Here is a 22640-nt window from a genome sequence, read left to right on the forward strand (position 1 = left end):
AAGGTGCCATTTTAGCTATTCGTTTTCACAGGATTGTTATTAGGATACAGGATTGTAATTGGAAATTGCTTTAACCCTTAAAACAGCCCAAAGCTATTTGTAAATGTTATTTAAAGAGAGAAGACTTCAGTTCTAAATGCGTTGTCCCTTATTGGTGTATTGCACAATCATCCGAATTTAACACAGTAGATATAATCTGTGGTGGCAGCGTTGTACCTCAATACAAATAATGCTCTTCGAGGCACAGGGTAGAATTTCTGCTAAATGATGGGACGGATGTGGGAGATGGCTCCTTGGGTTCAGAGAAACCTGGGCAGGCTGACAAAGAACTGTATCCACAGGAAGTGTATTCAGATGGCCTAGGGCCATAGCCAGAGACTCCTTGCAGAGCACTTGTGCTTTGGGGAAGTCTACAATGAAGTCAAAAACTTGGTATTCACTCTGCTTGTTCCTGCAGATAAATGGGAAAATAGGTGGTCTCCTTGTCCTGAGTTAATTGTTTACATGATATCCCTCGAGCAGCAGTAAATAACAAATAGTATTATTTGGATGAGATCAGCAGAAACAGACCAAAATAATCTTGAGTCTCTGATACTACGAGTGATTGACCAAAACCTCAAGCCACCTGGGTGCTGCTTTTAAGGTGAAGAAATCAAAGATTTTTTTCAGGCCAGTTCCTTTCTTTTGCTCGATAACCTACAGAGGGCAAAAAAAAAAATGCAGATTACATTGGCTCTTTAAAAAGTATGTAAGTGAATTTGGAAAAAATCTTTTTGTTCCCTGAGCTGTGATTTTAGACTGATGAGGTTGAAAATTTAATTTCATTTGTAATTGTTGTTTATTGCATTAGTGTTGATGCTGTTTGTGGGAGTTTCACACTGGAGAAAAGATATGGAGAGAGCAAATTTTCTGCTCAGAAACACATGTCTAGGTTAGCCCTTTTTTGTCATTTTCTCACCATTACTGAACGTGTTTCTTATTTTGAATCTTTAGGTAAAAAGATGTCATTTGCCAATGTTGAAAGTTGATTTATCCCCCTAAACCTATTCAACCTCTGTGGATCTTGAAGCAGAATAGATTACTGTATCATTGTGAGTGTCCACATTGGACCCTATGCATTTCTAACCTTGTGCTCACTGATTTACTTATTTTCTGTATAACTAGCACATCAGCTTCTACTTGAATGCACTAAAATTGTGAAATTCATAAGGATTAATGATTGTAACATGATTCCAGAAATATTAACATTTTTCTCCAGAAAAATGCAGAGCAATGAAGGCTTCAAATCTGTTGGACTGGAAACCTGGCCTGAAAAATGCAATGGAGGCAGAAGAAGGAAAATATGCTCTTTATTTCATGATTAGATAAGGAACTACTATAAAATAGAGAAAATGGTAAAGGGACCTCATGAAGAAGATGAGTGCAGCATGTTGCAGAAAATGCAGTTTCATACCAATTTGAGGCGCAAATCTATATTTAGACAAATGTGCCGAATACAATTGGACAATATTTTGCCAGACAGTTATGCCAAGTGAACACCTGCACCCGACTAGCATGAACATTGTCAGTATTGATGAAGGAGGTCATTGGATGGTAATTAGGATAATGAAGGACTAGCATCTGCCTCATGTAGTTAATGTGATGCCTGTTCCAATTTGCACATTGCTCTGTGGAGAAAGTCCATTGAAGTTCAACTAATGGCAATGGTTCTCAACCTTATTCTTTCCACTCACATACCACTTTAAGCAATCCCTATGCTATCGGTGCTCTGTGATTAGTAAGGGAATTGTTTTAGGTGGTATGTGAGTGGGGAGGGAAGGTTGAGAACCACTGCTCTTGACCCAATTGTTACTGAAATATTTTCCTTGAGAAAAATTGTCATTGGCCCATTTCCTTTGGAGTTATGAAACCGTGCAATAACAATAATAAGTCAATTAGGTACGATTCAAACAGTGGTTTTCAAACTTTTTCTTTCCACCCACATACCACCTTAAGCAATCCCTTACTATTCACAGAGCTCCTATGGTATAGGGAATACTTAAAGTGGTATGTGAATGGAAAGAAAAAGGTTGAGAACCACTGGGGTAAAGTCTTTACTTGAATGGTATTTCTCTGGTGTTTCCATCCTCTGCTCCAAGTTCAGGATTTAAATTCTACTGAATGTTGTTTGAAATCAGTTGCCTGATCAGTTTATTCTCTAAGCTGGTGGAAAGCAGCACTGTTATGTATTTGATGCAGGCACAATTTTAATACACAATTCAGCATGTCACCAAAGTGGCCAACACATTTGAAGGTGCTGCCTTTGGCCTCTCAGGTGGTTGGTAAAAGCCTACATGGCACTATTCATGAAAAAGGAAGTCTTCAATAAGCTCTCTTTATTTCTCTAGTGAACATTTTTTTTAAATCTTTTGGCTTTACATACCAAATTAATTGTTAGAACACATTGAAAGTACTTGGGATGTAAAGCACTTTTCAGTATGTCCTTGTGTCACAAAAAATTCTTTAAAAGTAAATCATCTTTCAGTTCACGCAGATTCCTCAGATTTTTTAGTGTGTTTTTATTGCAACAGAGCATGCATCTGGGTTCCCTGTGAAGAAGTCTAGTTATCTTGAGAAGATCTCACCTTTGACAACCTGCAATGCACAAAGGGATTTTTGCCAGTATCAAAGTAGTACAAAATGAATAATCATTCAAATTGGCAGCATAATATTGGCTTTGAAATGTTTTGTATGGCTCTGGATTGTATGAAGTGTACATTAAACAATTTAGAAAAACAAGCATTTGTTAACATGATTTTTCTTTATTGTATTTTCCTGTGTGGGAAGGCTGGAACATTTATTTGACTTAACATTGCTAGTAGTCTACTGTAAACAAATTTAAATCCCTAAATATCTTAAGTAGCTTCTGATATTAAAAGGTTATTTTTAGGACTTGTACGTGGGTTTTCTTATGACCATCAACTGAGACACTTGTTTGAAATGGATCCCTCTTGAGCAACCACATTAAAGCTGCTGTTGTCGCTACTTGCTACCTGGCAGGTGGCCCCAAACACAAAACGTGGCGAGCTGACAAGGCCTGCACAGGCTAATGGCCTTTCTCCTTGGCTGACTGCCTGCACGGCGGGAACATCGACCAATCAGTGACCGGAATGCCACTGATGTCAGTTCCAGTGACAATGGCAGGAAAACCATGCCTCCTGACGGGAAACTGGGCCTATATTAGCAGGGGCAGAGAGTGCAATAAACCAGCCTTGTCTAGAACCCCATTGAGTGTGTTGTAGCAACTCACTACATTAGTGACCTGACCAGTGCAAATGGCATTTGGACCCGAAGATGACTGACCAGTCAACTCTATCCACAGGTTCCTTGAAACTGTCGGCATTCTAGACTGCACAGCCACTGGTATGGTTCAAAAAGGCCAAAGCCCAATTCCAACTCTGACAGATCTCTATCAATGCCACAAAGTACTACTATATGGTCATCTCACTTGACCAGGACATAGCCGCACAAGTCGTCGATTTCCTGCAGCAGCCTCGAGAACAAGGGAAATATGAGGCCCTCAAAGAGCTTTTCACCCAAACTTTCAGGCTCTCACGAAGCAAGTGTGCTGCCTGACAGTTGCACATGGTGGGCCTGGGGATCAGGGCTCCATCCTTCTACATGAGCGACATGCTGGCCTTGGCCAAAGGGCACAAGCCTTGCCTGCTTTTTGAGCAGGCTTTTCTGGAACAGCTGCACGAGGATATCCGACTGCTGCTCATCGATGAGGACTTCAGTGACCCCAGGAAAATCGGGTGGAAGTGCTCTGGAGAGCGAAAACGGATGGCAGCTCTGTGATGGAACAGATCACTAGGCCACACACACACAGAGCACAAGGCTGCAACAGCCACCAGAAAGGTAAGTAGACTCCCCCCACTGATCAAACTGCTTCTACCATCAGAGATGGGGTATGGAGGCCTACCAATGCCACCCCTCCCCCTAGCATGTTTCAGGGAACCTCCTTGCCCAGCTGTCACTAGTGGTTATGTCAGTTGGCCAACAAGACAGACTCCTCCACATCTGGGACTCCCTCTCAGGATGGCAGTTCCTGTTTGACATGGGTGCCAAGGTTAATGTCCATCTCCCCCACTCACCCTATGACATCCAGAACAGGAAACCAGGCCCAGCCCTGAGGGTAGTGAACAATAGCAGTATAAGGACCTTCGGCACCCACATCATCCCATTCTATTTTAGCAATAGCGGTTCACATGGACTTTTACACTGGCAGCGGTGGTGCAACCGCTCTTGGGGCCAGACCTCCTCTGAGCCTACTGTCTTCAAAGAGTGGGTTTGGTGCATGCCAGGACTTTACATACTTTCTCCCTGGGTGAAGCCAGATTACTGGCCTCCCATCTCGACTCTGTCTCGATGTCCGAAAATGAGTTCACACGCATTGTGGCTGAATTCCCTTCCATTGTGACAGCTCAGTTTACCTTGGCCAAACCCAAGCACGGGATACGACACCACATCCTGACAGCGGGACCTCCACTCCAGGCCAGGGAACGTAGCTTTTCTCCCGAGAATCTCAACCACACAAAAGAAGAATTTTTTAAAATGGAGGAAATGGGAAGAGTGCAGCGTTCCAACAGTCCTTGGGCCTCCCCCCTACATATGGTACCAAAGGGAGTGGGAGGGTGGTGGCCATGTGGGGACTACTGCTGCCTCGATAAAGCGGCCACACTGGCCAGATATCCTGTAACACATATACAAAGGGCGCAAATATTTTCCAAGGTCGACCTCATCTGGGGTTATCATCAAATACTGGTCCATCCTGATGACATCCCTAAAACTGTGATTATCACCACCTTTGAGTTGTTTTGAGTTCCTAAGGATGGCCTTTGGGCTCAAGAATGCAGCTAAGATCATTCAGAGGATACAGTAGGTCTGAACCTTAGGTTTGTGTCCATTTATCTGGACGATATCCTGATAGCCAGCTGCAATTCCAATGAACACACGATCCACCTAAGACAATTGTGCACCCACCTGAGCGACTTCGACTTCACACTCAACCCGGCCAAATATCAGTTTGGGCTAGAATCAATCGACTCCTGGGCCACATAATCAATAGTCACGGGGTGACACCTCTGCCCTGAAAAGAAGAAGTCATCAGGCATTTCACCAAACACCACACAGTGAAGGACCTCAAGGAATTCATCAGCATGATCAACTTTTACCACCTTTATACTGGCAGCATCCTGTCCACACTCACAACAGGGCAAAAAAAGAGGTAACCGTGGACAAGGAAGCATGAAAGGCATTTCCAAAAGCAAAAGATGCACTTGCCAATGCTACACTTCAAGTGCACCCTAGGACAGATGCCCCAACCGCCCTCACAGTAGACACCTCCAACATGGCATGCTTGAACAGTTGATCGAAGTACATTGGCAGCCACCGGCATTTTTTAGCAGACACCTGAACTCAAATACAGCGCCTTCGATCGTGAACTCTTGGCATTGTACCTGGCGGTTTGATACTTCAGATACTTTTTGGAGGGGAGGCAATTCAAGGTCTTCACAGACCACAAACCACTAACCTTTGCCTTCAACAAAGTATCGGACCCATGGTCAGCCAGGCAATAGACACCTATCCTACACATCTGAGTTTACCACAGATATCAAACACATCACTGGTAAAACCAATGTTGTGGCTGACGCACTTTCACGTCCAGCAATTCAGGCCATCCAGACCCTGTCACAGGGGATAGACTTCAGCGCCCTGGCCAAGCGACGACAGACAGACCCCAAGATTTCCGTTTACAAAATGGTGGTCTCAGGGTTCAGGCGTGAGGATGTCACCATCGACCCAGGCAACCAGATGCTCCTATGCGACCTGTCCATTGGCAAACCCAGCCCCATCATATCGACATCCTGGAGACAGCAGATTTTTGAAGCTGTGCACAACCTGGCACACCCAGCCATCAGAACCACTGTCAAGATGGTAGCCAACAGGTTCATCTTGCACAGCCTCCATAAGCAGGTCAGTCAATGGGCCAAGACCTGCACACTCTGTTAGGTGTCAAAGGTGCAACACACCCCAAAGAACCTCCCCAAACCTTTGAACCAGCACGGCAAAGGTTCATTCACATCCACGTTGACATTGTAGGACTGCTGCCGGTCTCCCATGGGCATGGTACCTTTGATGATGGTCGATCGCTCCACAAGCTGGCCAGAGTGCTTCTGCTGGCAGAAAAAACTACGGAGTCCTGCGCTAGAGCATTGATCAATACCTGGGTGGCAAGGTTTAGAGTGCCAGAGCATATGACTTCTGATAGGGGTGCACAATTCACCTCAGGGCTCTGGGAACCATTGGCCAACCTTCTGGGAACCCAACTCCACCACACAATGGCACATCACCCACAGGCCAATGGGTTGAAGGCAGCTCTGATGGCTCTGCTCAAGGGACCACATTGGACAGATGAGCTACCTTGGGTCTTCCTGGGTATCTGCACAGCACCAAAGGAGGATTTCAATGCCTCGGTGGCAGAAATTGTGTAAGGCGCTCTGTTGGTTATACCAGGCGTGTTTTTGGCTGCTGCCAGGACCCAGAAGCAGCAATGTTGGATAAGCTAAGGGATGACTAGGCACCTTAGCCCCAGCACAGCCCTTGCCGCATGGCCAACCAAAGACATTCATTCCAAAGGACGAAAAGACATGTAAATATATCTTTGTATAATGGGAAGCACACCGCTCACCTCTGCAACGATCATACGAGGGGCCCTACCGAGTGACCAGGCACAATGTGTCTGCATGCATGCTGGATATTGGTGGTAAGGAAGAGACGTCCACTATCAACTGCCTCGAGCTAGCATACCTAGACACCTGCCAGCTGATTATTACACAGGCCGTGCGATGCGGGGGCAGGCCGCCAAAGGCAAAGAAAATACTCAGATTGCTGGTTCGGGGTGGGGGGGAATCATATAGTGGCATGCTACCTGTGAGTTGGCCTGACACATAAAATGGTGGTCAAACGCAGTGATTGCACAAGACCCACACAGGCTTATGGCCGTTCTCCTCAGCCAATTGCCTGCGCGGGTGTGTACATTGACCTATCAGCAACCAGAATGCTGCTGATATCACTTCCGCCAACAACAACAGGAAAATTAGGCCCAACGGCGGGAAACTGGGCCTATGTAAGCAGGGGCAGAGAATGCCATAAATCAGTTTTTGTCTATAACTGCATCGAATGTGTTTCATTCTTCCACTCTTTCCTGTAGCAACTCACTGTACTGTTTCCAATTATTTTAATCCAGGAGAGTTTTGGGTTTTTACACCACATTATATCAGTTAGTATTCTCAAATTTTCTTGATAGCATTTTAGATTAATGCCTCCTGAAACTGGTTGCAGCACTAGACATCCTTACTTTAATCAATTAATGTAATATTGTGAAACAGTAACTGTTTTGCATTGATGAAATTTGTAGTGGTAATGTGGTTAAGTGAAACAATCATGAGGAAAGATAATCTCTGTGTAATGTTTCCAGAAGTATTTTATTATAGTAATCTAAAAGAATTGTTGCATTGAGTATTTATATTGCATTGTGTGCAAAGAGTTTGTTGGGATGCTGGTCATTTTATGCATTTTAACATCTGTAATTTTAAATTCAGAACAGGGCAGCCTAGCTCAGTAGAAGATGAAGCAAGGGACAAAATTACCGTCTTTACCAGAATTCTTGACCGATTACTGGATGGCTATGACAACCGACTAAGACCAGGATTAGGAGGTCAGTAAAGAAAAAGTATTTTGAAATTTGGTTTTATTTTGTTAAGCAAACTATGTTTTTTCTGAAAAAAAAATACTCGTGCCTTCCTGAACAAGAAAAGTACAAGTTTAAAGGTCCAGTTGTCATTGGTATGGTGTTGCAGTAAAATAGTTAAGTGGTACAGAATGCCTGATTTAATAAGGATTTTTTTTAACCATAAGCCTCCTAGATTAGAGCAATGCATGTATCACTCGGTTACCTGGAAACACATACTTTGATTCCACTATCCCAGTCTGGGAACAAACCAGTGTTGGTAAGTGCAGATTTACTTTACACACTGATAAATCTCATCAAAGTTCAAGATATCGGAAGAGCCCTTGTTCATATAGAAATTGCACCATTAATGAAGAATGAAAGGAAACAGCATCAACATTAACAACCTGCACATTTTTGTAACACTGAAAGGCAGAGTGTAATTAGAATGTGTTGGGTAAGATGGAGACTAGGAAGATGAACAAAAGCTTAATTAAATGGTTAGCTTTTGATGGGATAATGGAGAGCAGTTGAAAAATGAAAAGAGAAAATGCCATATCCTTGTGATGGGTTGTGGAAGCTGGGTTATGATGCAGACTCATCCAGAAATAGAAACTCCTGAGCTTCATGTATAGTGAAGAAGTTTGTTGCAAATTAGAAACAGTCTAAAATCAGGTGGCTAAGAATGGAATTAGCTAGATGCAGGAAAAGAGAACACTCTGGTCAATCAATTTTTTTTAAAGAACTGTTTCCGTACTGTAATTATTATATGGTTATATGTTATAGGGTTAACTGCACAGAAGATAAGGACGATGGAGAGCTAAAATGTAACGTACCCATTCTTGATACTTTTGTGAGGGTTTTTTCCACTTTGGGTTGGATGGATTGCTGACGAGATGGAGGCAGGCTTGGAGTCATGGAACAAGTGAGGATAGACGGAGGACATTTCTTTCGTGAACTTACAGAAGAAGAAGATGCAAAATGATAGTTTTTTTCCGAGGGCAGTGAAGCCAAGGATGAATTTATTTTAAGGTTGATGGCGAGGAATTTAAAAGTGAGAATGAAGGAGAGGGAATTGCTTACTGTGTTAGCCATTTGAAGGACAATGGAGGGAGCAGATGGTAAGAATTTTACTAGAAATATAGTATAATTCTTGGATACAACAGAAGGAGGAAAATTGTAGAGAAGGGGAGAGGGCAAAGGGAACAGAGCTGTAGATTGAAAATGGAACAAAAGAAGTCAGACTGCTGAGGCAAAAAGAGAGAGGGGATCATTCTGAAAGCTGATGAAACTTGATGGCTACAAGGTTAGAATTCTGGAAAAAAAGAGGTGAGATGTCTGACAGGTATCAGATCAGAAAGGCAATATGGATCACAATATCACTCCAGTAATTTGTATGGTATAGGTCTTGGAAATAAAAACAGAAACTTCAGCAAGAAGAAAAGTAGCTTCTGTCAAACCCAGGATATCAGTGCAATTGTTCACAGTGATGTTGTGGAGTGCAAGGGCCTTGTTTGTGACTGTTCAAACATTCTGCCAGAAAATGCAGAGAAACATTGATTTTCCTGGAGCATTCAAGACACCAATGCGATGTGTGGTGAGTTTGCTAGTAAGATGTTACTGTGGTTCTCAGCAAGGATGCGTGACATTTGAATTACTGAGAGAAGATGGAGCATTTGTCAGGATGTAGCACTGTGTTCTTAGGTGAACCCAACAGAGAAGATCAAGAGAGGCAAAGAGGCAGCTATGCGTTTAACTACCAAAGATTTAGGATTGTGATACTGGCAAGAAAGCAAATAAAAGGTGAGAGCTTTCACTATGAAAAACAGAAAATTCCTATTCTGTCTGCTACCGCATAATAAAGATCGAGAAACTTGTGGAAAGTTCAGAATGACTGCCTACTGCTAACTAATTAGACTATAAGCTTTGAGAAGAAGAACTGAAGAAAGCCCTCCTGTTTAACATCTAATTCTCTTCAACTTCAGTCACCCAAGAAAATTTGTAATATTGGTTAAACATTTCGGAGAGAAAATGTGATTATGTCTCCCAAAGAAGTGGATGTTTTTTAGATAAAGATCTGAAAAGTCAAGGAAAAATGGAAGCTGCAGATCATGAAACTTCAGAAGACATCTTCAATGTCGTCATTAACATTTTGTCCTTGAGATGAAACTGGCTGGTTTTCAGGATCATAGGAAGTTAGTAGACCTATGGAAGACAAAAAAAACATTTAAAAATTATATAGCCTCCAGTGACCATAAGAAGTTTCTAACAAGTTTGTAAAATCAGAAGTGTTTGAAATATCAGTGTTTGAAGTGTTCGTGTTTAAACTTACAAAAATTGTTTTAAAAAATTGCTTCTTGTATGTTTCCACTTGCAATTTGAGTTATGATTTATTATGACCATAATAGAATGAAACAATATGTTATGTGTGCACATATATCTTTAACCAACTCAAAATTGTGAAACATATCTCTGATGCATTGATTTCACAGATTTCATGTTACTGATTACAGATTTTTAATATCTTGAAACTAAGTATGCCTCTTATCAATTTTGAAAATACATTAATCCAAAATACCCCAATTTTATTTTATGTTATTGTATTCGAAGTGTGGAATTTTATAACTTTACCCAGAGGAGATTGTGCAACAGACTTTCACTGAAATATTACAATGCAAAAATTTGCAATAAATCCAAGTGACTTGTACTATTTCCTTACTTGTCCCATTTGGTCCTTTATATGATATAGAGCTATATTAGAGAAACAAGAGAATTATTTGTTTTTCTCCATTATGAATGGACATAAATTTCCATGGCAAGGTCTGAGTGCATCCAAACCCAACCAACCAGATTCTGGTGTTTTGAAATGATTTATATTAAGACCTGAACTGCAGGTTTTAATTACGTTTTAATAGGAGCTGTTTTTGTAATGTTGGCAAATCTTTTATTCTTCAATATGGTATCTTTTCTTCGTATGAATTGTAAAGTACATTTAATTTTCATTTGCAGCAAAATGATACGGTTGAATAGTTTCTTGCTCTCTTCACTGATGGATCATTCCTGCTCACATTTTATCTTCTGCAGATACAAATGCCAAATTTTGGACTGCTTGATTGGTATCGTGACCTTTGCACAAAACATGAAGTGTTAAATGTACTGAGCTAAAGAGTGTACCTTTCAGAGAATCCGAATAGAAGGAGATGTGGATCATTGAACATTTAAGCCTGTTCTGCCTTTGAGTACCATTATGACTGAACCTTAATCTTAATACCACATTTCTACCCTTTCCCTATATTCCTTGAATTTTTTTTTGTGTCTAGAAATGTTCAGTAACTTGACTTCCACTTATGTAGGTAATTGCAGTTTCACGGCGTTCAGAAAGGGGGGGCGGGGGTGGGGGGATCTCTTCAGCTCTCTAATTCAAAATTGTGTTTGAGACACATCAGCCAGGGACAAAATCGTCCTACCATACCGTCTGTCTAGTCCTAAAGGATTTCAATGAATCTTCTCATTCTTCTGAACACCAGTAGATATAAAATGGGTTGACCTAATCTCTCCTCATGCAACAGACCCACTATCTCAATGTGTTTTAAATCAGCATGTAATATTCTTTCTTTTGGAAGTGCTATGAATGTCATTTGTCACAGCAGCTATCTTAGACATGCATTCAGCGTGGTAATAGGCCCTTCTCACTTCTGACCCATGCTACTCAATTGTACCCATTGACCTTAAACCTCCCCGTATGTTTTCAATCCACACAGACATGGGGATGGCATACAAACTCCTTCCAGACAGTGCTAGATTGAATCTGATTCACTTGTGCTGTATCAGCGTTGTGCTAACTGTTACATTAACCATGCCACTCGCAACCAACTTGATGGGCTAAAAGAGGGTTGTGAACTGTTAAACTTTTTAAGGTGTTGTTGTCTATGGTCATTGTTTATCAAAGTGTATATTATTTAATTGTTGTTACGAGACTTAAATCCAGAGTATAGACTGCCTGAACCTGAGGTTGTAAAATTCTCTGGTCCTTTTTCCTGTGCTTCCTGATTCCGCAGTAAGGCAAGCATGAAATGGTCTGGATTGTGCCTTGCAATCAGCCATTGGGCTGTCCCTATAGTTGTGGTAATCTTTTGTAGCCCATGGGACAAATGGGTCACCAGCCCTGGTTTTCGTGCATATCAGTTCTGCAAAGCAAAGAGGAGCTGGCCATAAGTAGTGACTCATCTTCAGGTGCTTGATCCTGAGATCCTGTCCTTTCTTGCCACATGGTGAGCTTTGCAGGTAATCAGAATAATTTAAAAATAGTTATGATATAATTGAATAGTTTCATTGTTAACATTAATTAAAATAATGCAATACAAACCACTTATATTTGCAATCCAGGTGCATGATTATGTTCAAATGAAAAGCCTATGTATGGCTGAGCCCAGCAATGGAGAAGGAGACCAAATGGGCCAGCAGGATCCTTATTTCCATGTTGTAATGTGCAGGTCTGGAATTCAAAAATTCCAGACAAATTTTAGTCTTGAGGACTTAGAAAGATTGATCGCACTGGAAACCATAGAATAAACTGGTGTGCAGAGACCCACAGCAATTATAATGTTTTTTGCATTAATGCACAACAGCAGGAGGTAATTTTGGAGTCTTATTTATTGACTGAATTTAACATGCATTGATTAAAATCATGTCTGCATTTCTTAAAGGGGAATTTATTTCTACTTGCAGCATCTGCCAAAAATACAGGAAATGCTCAGCAGATCTGGAACTATCTTAAGCAAAGTCCTGGGGATCACACATTAAAGCAATTATTTGGCAATCATTGGACCCCATGTTGGATGCTGTTTTTAAAACCCTTTAGGAAGAGTAAGATATCAGGAGAGAAGTCATGTACTCTTTGGGGGAGAGGCAATAAATCCTCAGGTTTGAGGTGAAGTGCTAGTGCAAGGAAATAAATACTTAGAACAGTGCTTCTAACACCTGGTCCCTGTAGTGCAAAAGTTTAAAACTTGTTCATGAGATCAAGATCAAAAAACAATACTTCAAAAATGTCCCTCTACATTATTAATTCATAATCACACCTTTATTCTTCTCTATCTAATACACAAACATTACTTAACCTCTGTTAATCAGTGCTTCTCCTGCAGGCTGAACACATTTACATTAATAGCTTAAAATTCCCACTCTTACACACCTATTCTCACCTCCTCCTTCTAGATAACAAAAGACAAACATTTACAGTGAAACTGAAGACTACACTCTTCGCATTTGACTCTAGTGTCTACAAACCCTGAAACACTTCAATACAGCAAACAAATGATGTACTTTGAAATGTGATGAATGCCATGTCAAGTTTTTAAAATAAACATGAAGTCTAAGAATATTGGGAATCACACTGTAACATTGAATATTTTTAATTTGTAACACAATAGTCCAATCTTTCCAAATATTCATAGACCCAGACCTTGATGAGATGATTAATGACAACTTATTTTCCATGGAATTGTAAGCAGAAGCTGTTCAACATATGAAGAAGCTCTGACTGTGGCCATCCTGGTTTTGAATTCCTTTGCTGGTTTGTTTTTTGAGAGTGGTGACCCTCCAGAATCTGGTCTGTATTAAGAGAAATTGATGCCAACCTTGTTAGAATACGCATCTGTCCTCTTGGTGGCAGTATTCATACTTTAAGTAATATCACTCTGGCAATGCTCTCATTGTTCACAAGCCGGACAGAGTAGTGTTCTTCCACTATAGATGAATCAGTGCACTAAAAATCTACGCCATGTTTTGGTCATTTTCATGAACATCTGCAATTCACTTGTGACTATTTGAGGGAGGTGGATATTGCCAGCAAGTGTGCATTGCTGATGACCATCTAAGATGGCTACCTGCCTTTCTGGCCCACAGCAAGTGAAGGAATTCCCTTGTGGTGAGAGGTGGAAACTCCAGGTGAATGTGGTTGTTCGGAACAGGAATGTATCAAGTGTGTGTGGCTTGTAATGAACAGAAAATGTCATGGTTAGTCTCTTTGTAGGTAGTCTTTACAAGGTACTTCAATGGTATTTTATTGTTGACAATTTCAGAATCAGAATTCACTGTCATGGACTAGTCACCAAATTGTTTGTTTTGAGGGAGCATCATAACACAAACTTTCATATAAACCACCTTACAAAATAAATAAAAAATAGTGCACAAAATGTCAAAGTAAGGCAGTGAACCCAGAGGACCCCAAAACTCAGCAGCAATAGAAATTCACCAAAACAAATGGTTACTTAAATAAAAGTTACTTTTAATTTTCTTTAAACATAAAAATGGGATCAAACTTTAACTTATTACTATTAACTTAACCTATTTTAACCCCCTTTTAATTCTAAGCACACGTGCATGTAATGTGCATATAGGTTCAGAAAAGTTCTTTGATTCACATTACAATATTACTTCTCACTCAACCAAATTCACTGGTTGCAGGTAATTCTTATACTGTGCACAGAATTTAACATTTATGAAGTTCACCAGGTTTTGGTGCTTGAAAGGTAAATGGCTACCACTCAAGAAGGGTCTCAGTTTTCAGAGAGAGATTTGTTGCTTGTTGGACAAAATGTGTAACCAGTGAACTTGATGGAGTGAGATTGTACTGTGAATCAAAGAACTTTTCTGTCTTGCCGAAGAAACTGGCCCCATCAGGGTTTTCCAGATGATTATCTCTTTCAGGTCACCACAGAGTTCCTTTATGTTTCCCTTCTTTCAAGTAAAACACTATACAGCCAGCCATCTCCTCTTGTATAGACCACAATGGGTTTGACCAGGCTGAACTAAGAAATCACAATGTGTCTTCAAAATGGGGTTTCAAACAAGCTTGCCAGCTTGTCCTGTTCCAGTCCCAGTTGCTGCTGCTGCTGAACTGTAGAACTGAATTCTCTCTTTCTGTCTCAGAGAAAGCCTGTTTGATTCTCTCTGCCTGCAAAACCACATGGCCTTCCTAGAAGAGCAAAATGCATTGAGACAGACTGTGGCACCAGACCTAATCTTTGAGTCCATTCATCTGTTGCTTTTCAAAACAATAATCCATTACTCCACAGCATGTCCAATTAACATCTACTTGTGAACCCCTTATAGGCATTCTTCAGTTTTTTCAAAGGAACCTGGAGCCTGGACTGTCTGGCTTGAGCAGAGCTCTGGCATTTTAAATGAGATCTGTTTTGAAGTGTTTGTATGTGACCTACACTAAAAAAAATGTGCCACAATTTATCTCCTTTAAAACCTATCTATATACAATATAAAAGATAACATAATCCGTCACACATTGATCATTCAAGAACCTGATGACAGCAGGGAAGAAGCTGTCCTTGTGCCGCTGAGTGCTCATTATCAGGCTCCTTTACTTTTTACTGATGGTAGCAGAGTGAAAAGGGCATGGTTTGAGTGGTGAGGATCCTTGAGGATAGAGGCTGATTTATTAAGACACCGCCTCTTGTAAATGTCCTTGATAGAGTGAAGACTGATGCCAGTGATGTGCAGGAAGAATTAACAAACCTCTTGATTTTTTTTTTCTTTTCCTGAGCATTGGCACTACCATACTAGTTAGTGATGCAACCAGCCAGAATGCTCTCCACAGTACACCCGTAGAAGTTTTTGAGGGTCTTCGCTGACATACTGAATCTCATACCAACAACTTACTCCAATTATTTATCAAGAGTTTATTGCATCTGGATGTGAACTGTGAACTCCTCAGCTGAACTAGTGACCAATTTGGCATTCTCAAAAATATTATTTCCAGGAAGAATAAAAAACATATTGCTGGATAAACTTAGAAAGTCAAACAGTACTTTTTCTAGAAAAACTACCTCCAGGAAGAATCTCTTTTTAATAACTATCTGCTTTATTTTTTCTCCTTCCTCAGTTGCACAGTAGGCAATAGCTTTGTTGAAATAGTGACAAAAGGATGGATGAGAAAGTAATGAGGTGAAAGCCCTTCTCTGGAGAGTCCTGCTGGGTGCCTCTGCTCAATCCAGGTGATGCAATATCTGCATGACCACAACATAAAATCACTCATAAGCCTGTATTCTTGTAGCAGTCATTGTTACAACTATGACCAGCAGTAATAGCAATTCACCAAGACAATGTTATCTTCAAAACAATAATTTTTATGAATAATAATTAATAATATAACATTTCGTACTTAACTTTAAACTTAACCCCACTATCCACAAATGCAGATCCGAAACAATTGTGGCACGGCACGCCATTAGGCAGGTGAACTAGCCCCGCTTGTAATCCATGCGGTGGGGCAGCCAGCCAAAATGGCGCTGTCGGTGGGGGTTTCCCCTTCTTCTCAGCACCAGGCTCAGAAGCCTGCGCTGGGGGACCACATGATGCCCGAGTGATGTCGGCATCCCCAGCATGGTTCTCAGCCAGGTCTGTGCTCGGAGTATAAGTCCAGCCCACCAGCCAGCAATAAACCAGTTTTTCTGCTCACTGAGCTCAACCCATCTGGTTGTGTGTTCTTTCAGTAGCAGTGTTGCTGCCACCACACCATTGCAGTTCAGGCACAATTCTGAAAAGTCAATTTCAAATTTCAGCATATAAATCTTTTAAGATGAAACTCAGAATCTTTAAATTGTTCAAAATTATAGAGTAGGTGAGGCGCCAAATTATCAGACTTCTCAAAACTCACAAATTCCTGTAGAGTTGCTTTCAAAGAAATGTTTCATCATACCAATTGTTTTTTTCACAATTACCCTCTCTTTTGTGGAGGTTACATAACTTGTGATTTCCCATAATGACTTCACAAACTCAGTCAAGGGTCACAGTAGCACTGCTCTCTCTTAACAAAGAGAGTCAGTTGAAGTAGCCATATTTTATGAAGTCACTTTGATTCTGTGTTCCTCCCTTGACAAGGAGAACACAATAGCAGTCCTTTTGCACAGAAATGTTACTCCATTTCTGACTTCAGATGAAAGCTGGTTGAATACTTAAAATGCTGCTTTGTGTCTTTAAACATATGATTTCTTTGCTCACTACAAAATTCAATCTCCAGTTTCTTCAAAAGTATGAGTTAAAGAGCAGATGGTCTCCAGCTTGTCTACACAGGCCAACAAGCAAATGGTTGTTTGTGTACACAGGTCATGTCTGAGCAAACATTCATTCTTTCAAAATTTCAATTGAATAATCAACTCTAGTTTTATAGCTCTCCAGCATCCAACATTTTCCAGTTTGTGTTTTATCTGTGTGAATGTGTTTTTTCTCCATTTACAAACCCACGCAATCTTTACTAAAAATAACATTTTTTATAACTTAAAGATTAATAATAATATAATTCTGAAACACGAATCCCTCAATTTCAGGAAATTCTGGACTGAGGCACCTTTGTCTTCCAAGAGCCTTTGAGAGTTTTTCATAGTACCTGAAATATGGTGAATATTGTGGATAGCCACAAAATGAATGAGATAAGAGTTGTAAGGTGCAGAACTCTAATCATGTGGGTTTTTGAATGTGGTTATATTCTATCATGCAGTTAAACATTGAAAAAGACTGGGGTTCTAGTTCATTGTCATATCCACCAGAATGGAGTTATCTGCATTTGTGCATTAGGCCACCTTCTGAGCCTTCCTGAAGTCTATAATGTGGACACATCTGTGTGCCCCCACTGACTGCTCTTGCAACTGGTATAGATGAGCTTGATGAATCAAAGAGAGCCTCTCATGTTCCAGATGAAGAGGTGGAGGTTGCAAGCATTCAAATTCACATGTTGCAGAATCATCAGGAGGCTATGATATTTAGAGTAACCATGAATCTGATATCTTCTACCAGATAGATAGATGAGTCTTTGCATTTGTATCAGATGGCAGATCACAGTGATCAGTGGTTTGAAACTTGCTAGCATATTAATATGATGCTCTCAACCATGTGGAAACAACGTTGCTACGTTGTGGAAACAACGTGACTCCCCTGGGATTAAGTGAAAAAAGTAGATATGAAGTAAAGTTGACTTTATACAAACTACTTTCAAGTTATTTTAAAGTGATCAATAGAAGAGAAAAATGTCACCAAAAAAAAGAAAAAGCTACAAAAGTTACACCAACGGAAGTTGGTTCTGGATCCGTCGGTAAGGACCAAATTATGAACTTTCCTCAGAGCTCTCTTTGCAACACTCCACAAAGATGGCACCACTGGAAAAGACTGCATCGCGCATACCCAAGAAGCTAAAATAGATAGATTTTCAGATGCATTGGAGAGCAATTTTAAACTTTTAACTGTAGAATTGAAGCAAGTTAGAACAGATATGACTAAATTGATAAATGATGTTTCACAAAGAGTTGATAAAGTAGAGGAGAAGATCCAAGATGTGCGTGAAGAAGTACAATGTATTGAAGATACAAATAAAGATGAAGATACAATGACTGGTTTGATTTCTATGAATGAAAAACTGCTTGAGAAAGTTGAAATTTGGAAAATTACAGCAGAAGAAACAATTTTAAAATTGTGGGAATGTCCAAAGGCAAATAAGGTCAAGATGTGATCTGATTTTTTCAAGAATAGATAACGAAAATATTTGGAGGAGAACATTTTGAGGATAAGATTTTAATTGAGAGAGCACATTGACCCTTGAGATCAAAGCCAAGTCCTAACCAGAGAACTTGATCTTTCCTGATTATATTTTTAAACAATCAGGATAGAGAAAGATGCTTGGTTTAGCGATGAGAAGAGCTAGAGAATATGGACCTTTAAATTATGAAGGGGATATTTTGTCCAGATTTGAGTCAATCTCTATTAAAGGAAAGAAGAGATTTTTAACCCGGTTAAGAAGGTTTTATATGATAAAGGCCATCAATTTGTTCTCTGCTATTCAGCTACTTTGAAAGTATTTTTGCCCAGTTCAGCAGAATATGTTTTTGACAAGTCATGTACTGCTGAAGAGTATGCAGAGAGCTTGTCTAAAATTCAAGGAACAAAAGATGCTGATTTGTTGCAATAAATCTAATGTATGAAAGAAGGGGTTTCTTTCCCCTTTTTTCTTCTACTTGACGGATGAACAAATTTTATATGGGGAAGAATTGTTGGTTAGACAGAAAAGATTTTTTTTTATCCCTACAGGGGTCAGGGTGGGGTGATTTCTGATGCCTTCATGTGTTTTCATGGTTTGACCATGACCTGTAAAATGGAGGGTGATAATGTTATTATTTCTAGCATTTTGGGTGGTCCTTTTGTTTTATCTTTTTTTGTAATAACCATTTATAATGTGTTTATTCTGAATCATTTTGATGTTTTTGGAGTGCAGCTGTTGACGTTCAGGACCAAATTAATTTATGGGAATCCTTACTGAATAGGAGAGATGGAAAGGATTTTTTTTAAAAATGTATAGATAATGAAAATGAATAAAGCAGTTAATATTTTGAGTTTCAATATTAATGAGATTAACGGCCCATTAAAAAGAAAGAAAATCTGGTCTTATATTAAGAAATTCGGAGTAAATATTGCTTTTTTACAAGAGACTCGTTTAACTAAAAAAGAACATTTGAAATTAAAAAGAGATTGGGGAGGTCACCTAGTTTTGTCTTTGTTTAACTCTAAACCTAGAGGAGTAGCAATTTTATTTAAGAAAAATTTACCAGTTTAAATTCAAAATGTAATTATATATCCAGTGGGTAGATAGGTAATGGTAAATGGTCAAATATTTTCTGAGGAATGGACTTTGTTAAATATATATGCACCAAATACAGATAATCAGAAATTTATACAAAATACTCTATGGAATTTAGCAGATGTCCATGAAAATGTTTTAGAAGGTGGAGATTTTAATTTTTGTTTGGAACCTTTGCTGGATAAATCATCAAGAACAATAGATAAAACAAAAGTGGCTAAAACATTGTTTTTTTTAATGAAAGATGCATCTAATTGATGTATGCAGAAGGAAACGTCCTAAAGATAGTGATTATTCCTTTTATTTTAGTAGATATTTCTGGTCATTGCCCATTGTTAATTGAATTGGAATTTACTGGAAAACAACACTCAATGGATAGATGGAGATTAAATTCTTTATTATTGAAAAGGGAAGATTTTTGTTTTTTATAAGACAGCATATATAATTATTTTGTGAGACAAATTAACATTCAACAGAGGATAAATTTATTATTTGTTATGCATTAAAAACTTATTTAAGAGGAAAAATTATAACTTATACTTCAAAATTAAAAAGGAACATATGAAAGATATAGATAAATTAGAAAAGGAAATAACAATATTGGAAAAAGAAATTCAAAATTCACCATCAGATAATAAAAATAGAAGCTTAAATTATAAGAAATTACAACATAATATAATGTTAATATATAGAACAGAAAAAATGATAGTATAATTTAAGCAGAAATATTAATAACTAGGAAAACGATCTCATAAAGTTTTAGCATGGCAATTAAAAGCGGAACAATCCTCTAGAACAATTAACACAATACAACAAAATAACAGTGAAGTGACTTTTAAACCACAAGAAATAAATAAAACATTTAAGGAATTTTATGAAAAATTCTATACATCTGAATTGTTACATGATGAAGCCACTATAGATGAATATCAGTCCCAAATAGTATTACCAAGTTTAACTGAAGTTGGTAAAGATGATTTAGATAGTCCTTTCACTGAACAAGAGGTCTATGATGCACTTAATTTTTTGCAAAATAACAAATCTCCAGGAGAGGATGTGTTTCCAGTTGAATTTTACAAAGAATTTAAAGATTTACTGATTTTTTAATTTATGAAGGTAATATAACAAGCTTATAAAGTACATTTTCTTCCAGAAACTTTTTCCACAGTGATAATTACAGTCATTACTAAAATAAATCAGTTAAAACCAGCTTCATATAGACCTTCTTCTTTCTTTGGCTTGGCTTCGCAGACGAAGATTAATGGAGGGGTAATATCCATGTCAGCTGCAGGCTTGTTTGTGGCTGACAAGTCCGATGGGGGACAGGCAGACACGGTTGCAGCGGTTGCAAGGGAAAATTGGTTGGTTGGAGTTGGGTGTTGGGTTTTTCCTCCTTTGTCTTTTGTCAGTGAGGTGGGCTCTGCGGTCTTCTTCAAAGGAAGTTGCTGTCTGCCGAACTGTGAGGCGCCAATAAGCGCAGTTTGAGGCCATATCAGCCCACTGGCAGTGGTCAATGTGGCAGGCACCAAGAGATTTCTTTAGGCAGTCCTTGTACCTCTTCTTTGTTGCACCTCTGTCTCAGTGGCAAGTGGAGAGCTCACCATATAACATGATCTTGGGAAGGCGATGGTCCTCCATTCTGGAGACATGACCTACCCAGCGCAGTTGGATCTTCAGCGGTGTGGATTCGATGCTGTCGGCCTCTGCCATCTCTAGTACTTCGATGTTGGTGATGAAGTCGCTCCAATGAATGTTGAGGATGGAGTGGAGACAATGCTGGTGGAAGCGTTCTAGGAGCCGTAGGTGATGCCGGTAGAGGACCCATGATTCGGAGCCGAACAGGAGTGTGGGTATGGGGCTCTGTATTCGTTAATCTTTGTAAAGTTTTTCAGTTGGTTGTTTTTCCAGACTCTTTTGTGTGGTCTTCCAAAGGCGCTATTTACCTTGGCGAGTCTGTTGTCTATCTCGTTGTCGATCCTTGCATCCGATGAAATGGTGCAGCCGAGATAGGTAAACTGGTTGACCGTTTTGAGTTTTGTGTGCCCGATGGAGATGTTGGGAGGCTGCTAGTCATGGTGGGGAGGTGGCTGATGGAGGACCTCAGTTTTCTTCAGGCTGACTTCCAGTCCAAACATTTTGGCAGTTTCCGCAAAACAGGACGTCAAGCGCTGAAGAGCTGGCTCTGAATGGGCAACTAAAGTGGCATTGTCTGCAAAGAGTAGTTCATGGACAAGTTGCTTTTGTGTCCTGGTGTGAGCTTGCAGGCGCCTCAGATTGAAGAGACTGCCATCCGTGCGTTACTGGATGTAAACAGCGTCTTCATTGTTGAGGTCCTTCATGGCTTGTTTCAGCATCATGCTGAAGAAAATTGAAAAGAGGGTTGGTGCGAGAACGCAGCCTTGCTTCACGCCATTGTTAATGGAGAAGGGTTCAGAGAGCTCATTGCTGTATCTGACCCGACTTTGTTGGTTTTCGTGCAGTTGGATAACCATGTTGAGGAACTTTGGGGGGCATCCGAGGCCCTCTAGTATTTTGCAAAGCCCTTTCGTACTCACGGAGTCGAAGGCTTTGGTGAAGTCAACAAAGGTGATGTAGAGTCCTTTGATTTGTTCTCTGCACTTTTCTTGGAGCTGTCTGAGGGCAAAGACCATGTCAATAGTTCCTCTGTTTCCTCTGTTTGTGATTCTGGGAGAACATTTTCGGCGACACTAGGTATTATTCTATTTAGGAGAATCCTAGCGAAGATTTTGCCTGCAATGGAGAGCACCGTGATTCTCCTATAGTTTGAGCAGTCTGATTTCTCGCCTTTGTTTTTGTACAAGGTGATGATGATGGCATCGCAAAGGTCCTGAGGCAGCTTTCCTTGGTTCCAGCAGAGCTTGAAAAACTCATGCAGTTTGGCATGCAGAGTTTTGCTGCCAGCCTTCCAGACCTCTGGGGGATTCCATCCATACCTGCTGCTTTGCCACTTTTCAGTTGTTCAATTGCCTTATATGTCTCTTCCCGGGTGAGGACCTCATCCAGCTCTAGCCTTAAGGGCTGTTGAGGGAGCTGGAGCAGGGCGGATTCTTGGACTGAGCGGTTGGCACTGAAAAGAGATTGGAAGTGTTCTGACCATCGGTTGAGGATGGAGATCTTGTCGCTGAGGAGGACTTTGCCGTCTGAGCTGCGCAGCGGGCTTTGGACTTGGGGTGAGGGGCCGTACACAGCCTTTAGAGCCTCGTAAAA

At 40.1% G+C, this 22640-nt stretch overlaps 1 protein-coding gene across 1 annotated transcript in view; it reads left to right on the forward strand.

Moving 5' to 3' along the window:
• Positions 1 to 4407: 4407 nt before the first annotated feature.
• Positions 4408 to 22640, forward strand: part of LOC138756704 (gamma-aminobutyric acid receptor subunit alpha-2-like) — a 184203-nt gene continuing 165970 nt past the window's right edge. The window contains exons 1-3 of the mRNA XM_069923092.1: positions 4408 to 4543; positions 5651 to 5987; positions 7644 to 7759. Of these exons, the coding sequence (XP_069779193.1) occupies positions 4408 to 4543; positions 5651 to 5987; positions 7644 to 7759 (589 nt within the window). The remainder of the gene's footprint in view (positions 4544 to 5650; positions 5988 to 7643; positions 7760 to 22640) is intronic.

Source organism: Narcine bancroftii, chromosome 3 (assembly GCF_036971445.1).
Source record: "Narcine bancroftii isolate sNarBan1 chromosome 3, sNarBan1.hap1, whole genome shotgun sequence".
Taxonomy (NCBI): domain Eukaryota; kingdom Metazoa; phylum Chordata; class Chondrichthyes; order Torpediniformes; family Narcinidae; genus Narcine; species Narcine bancroftii.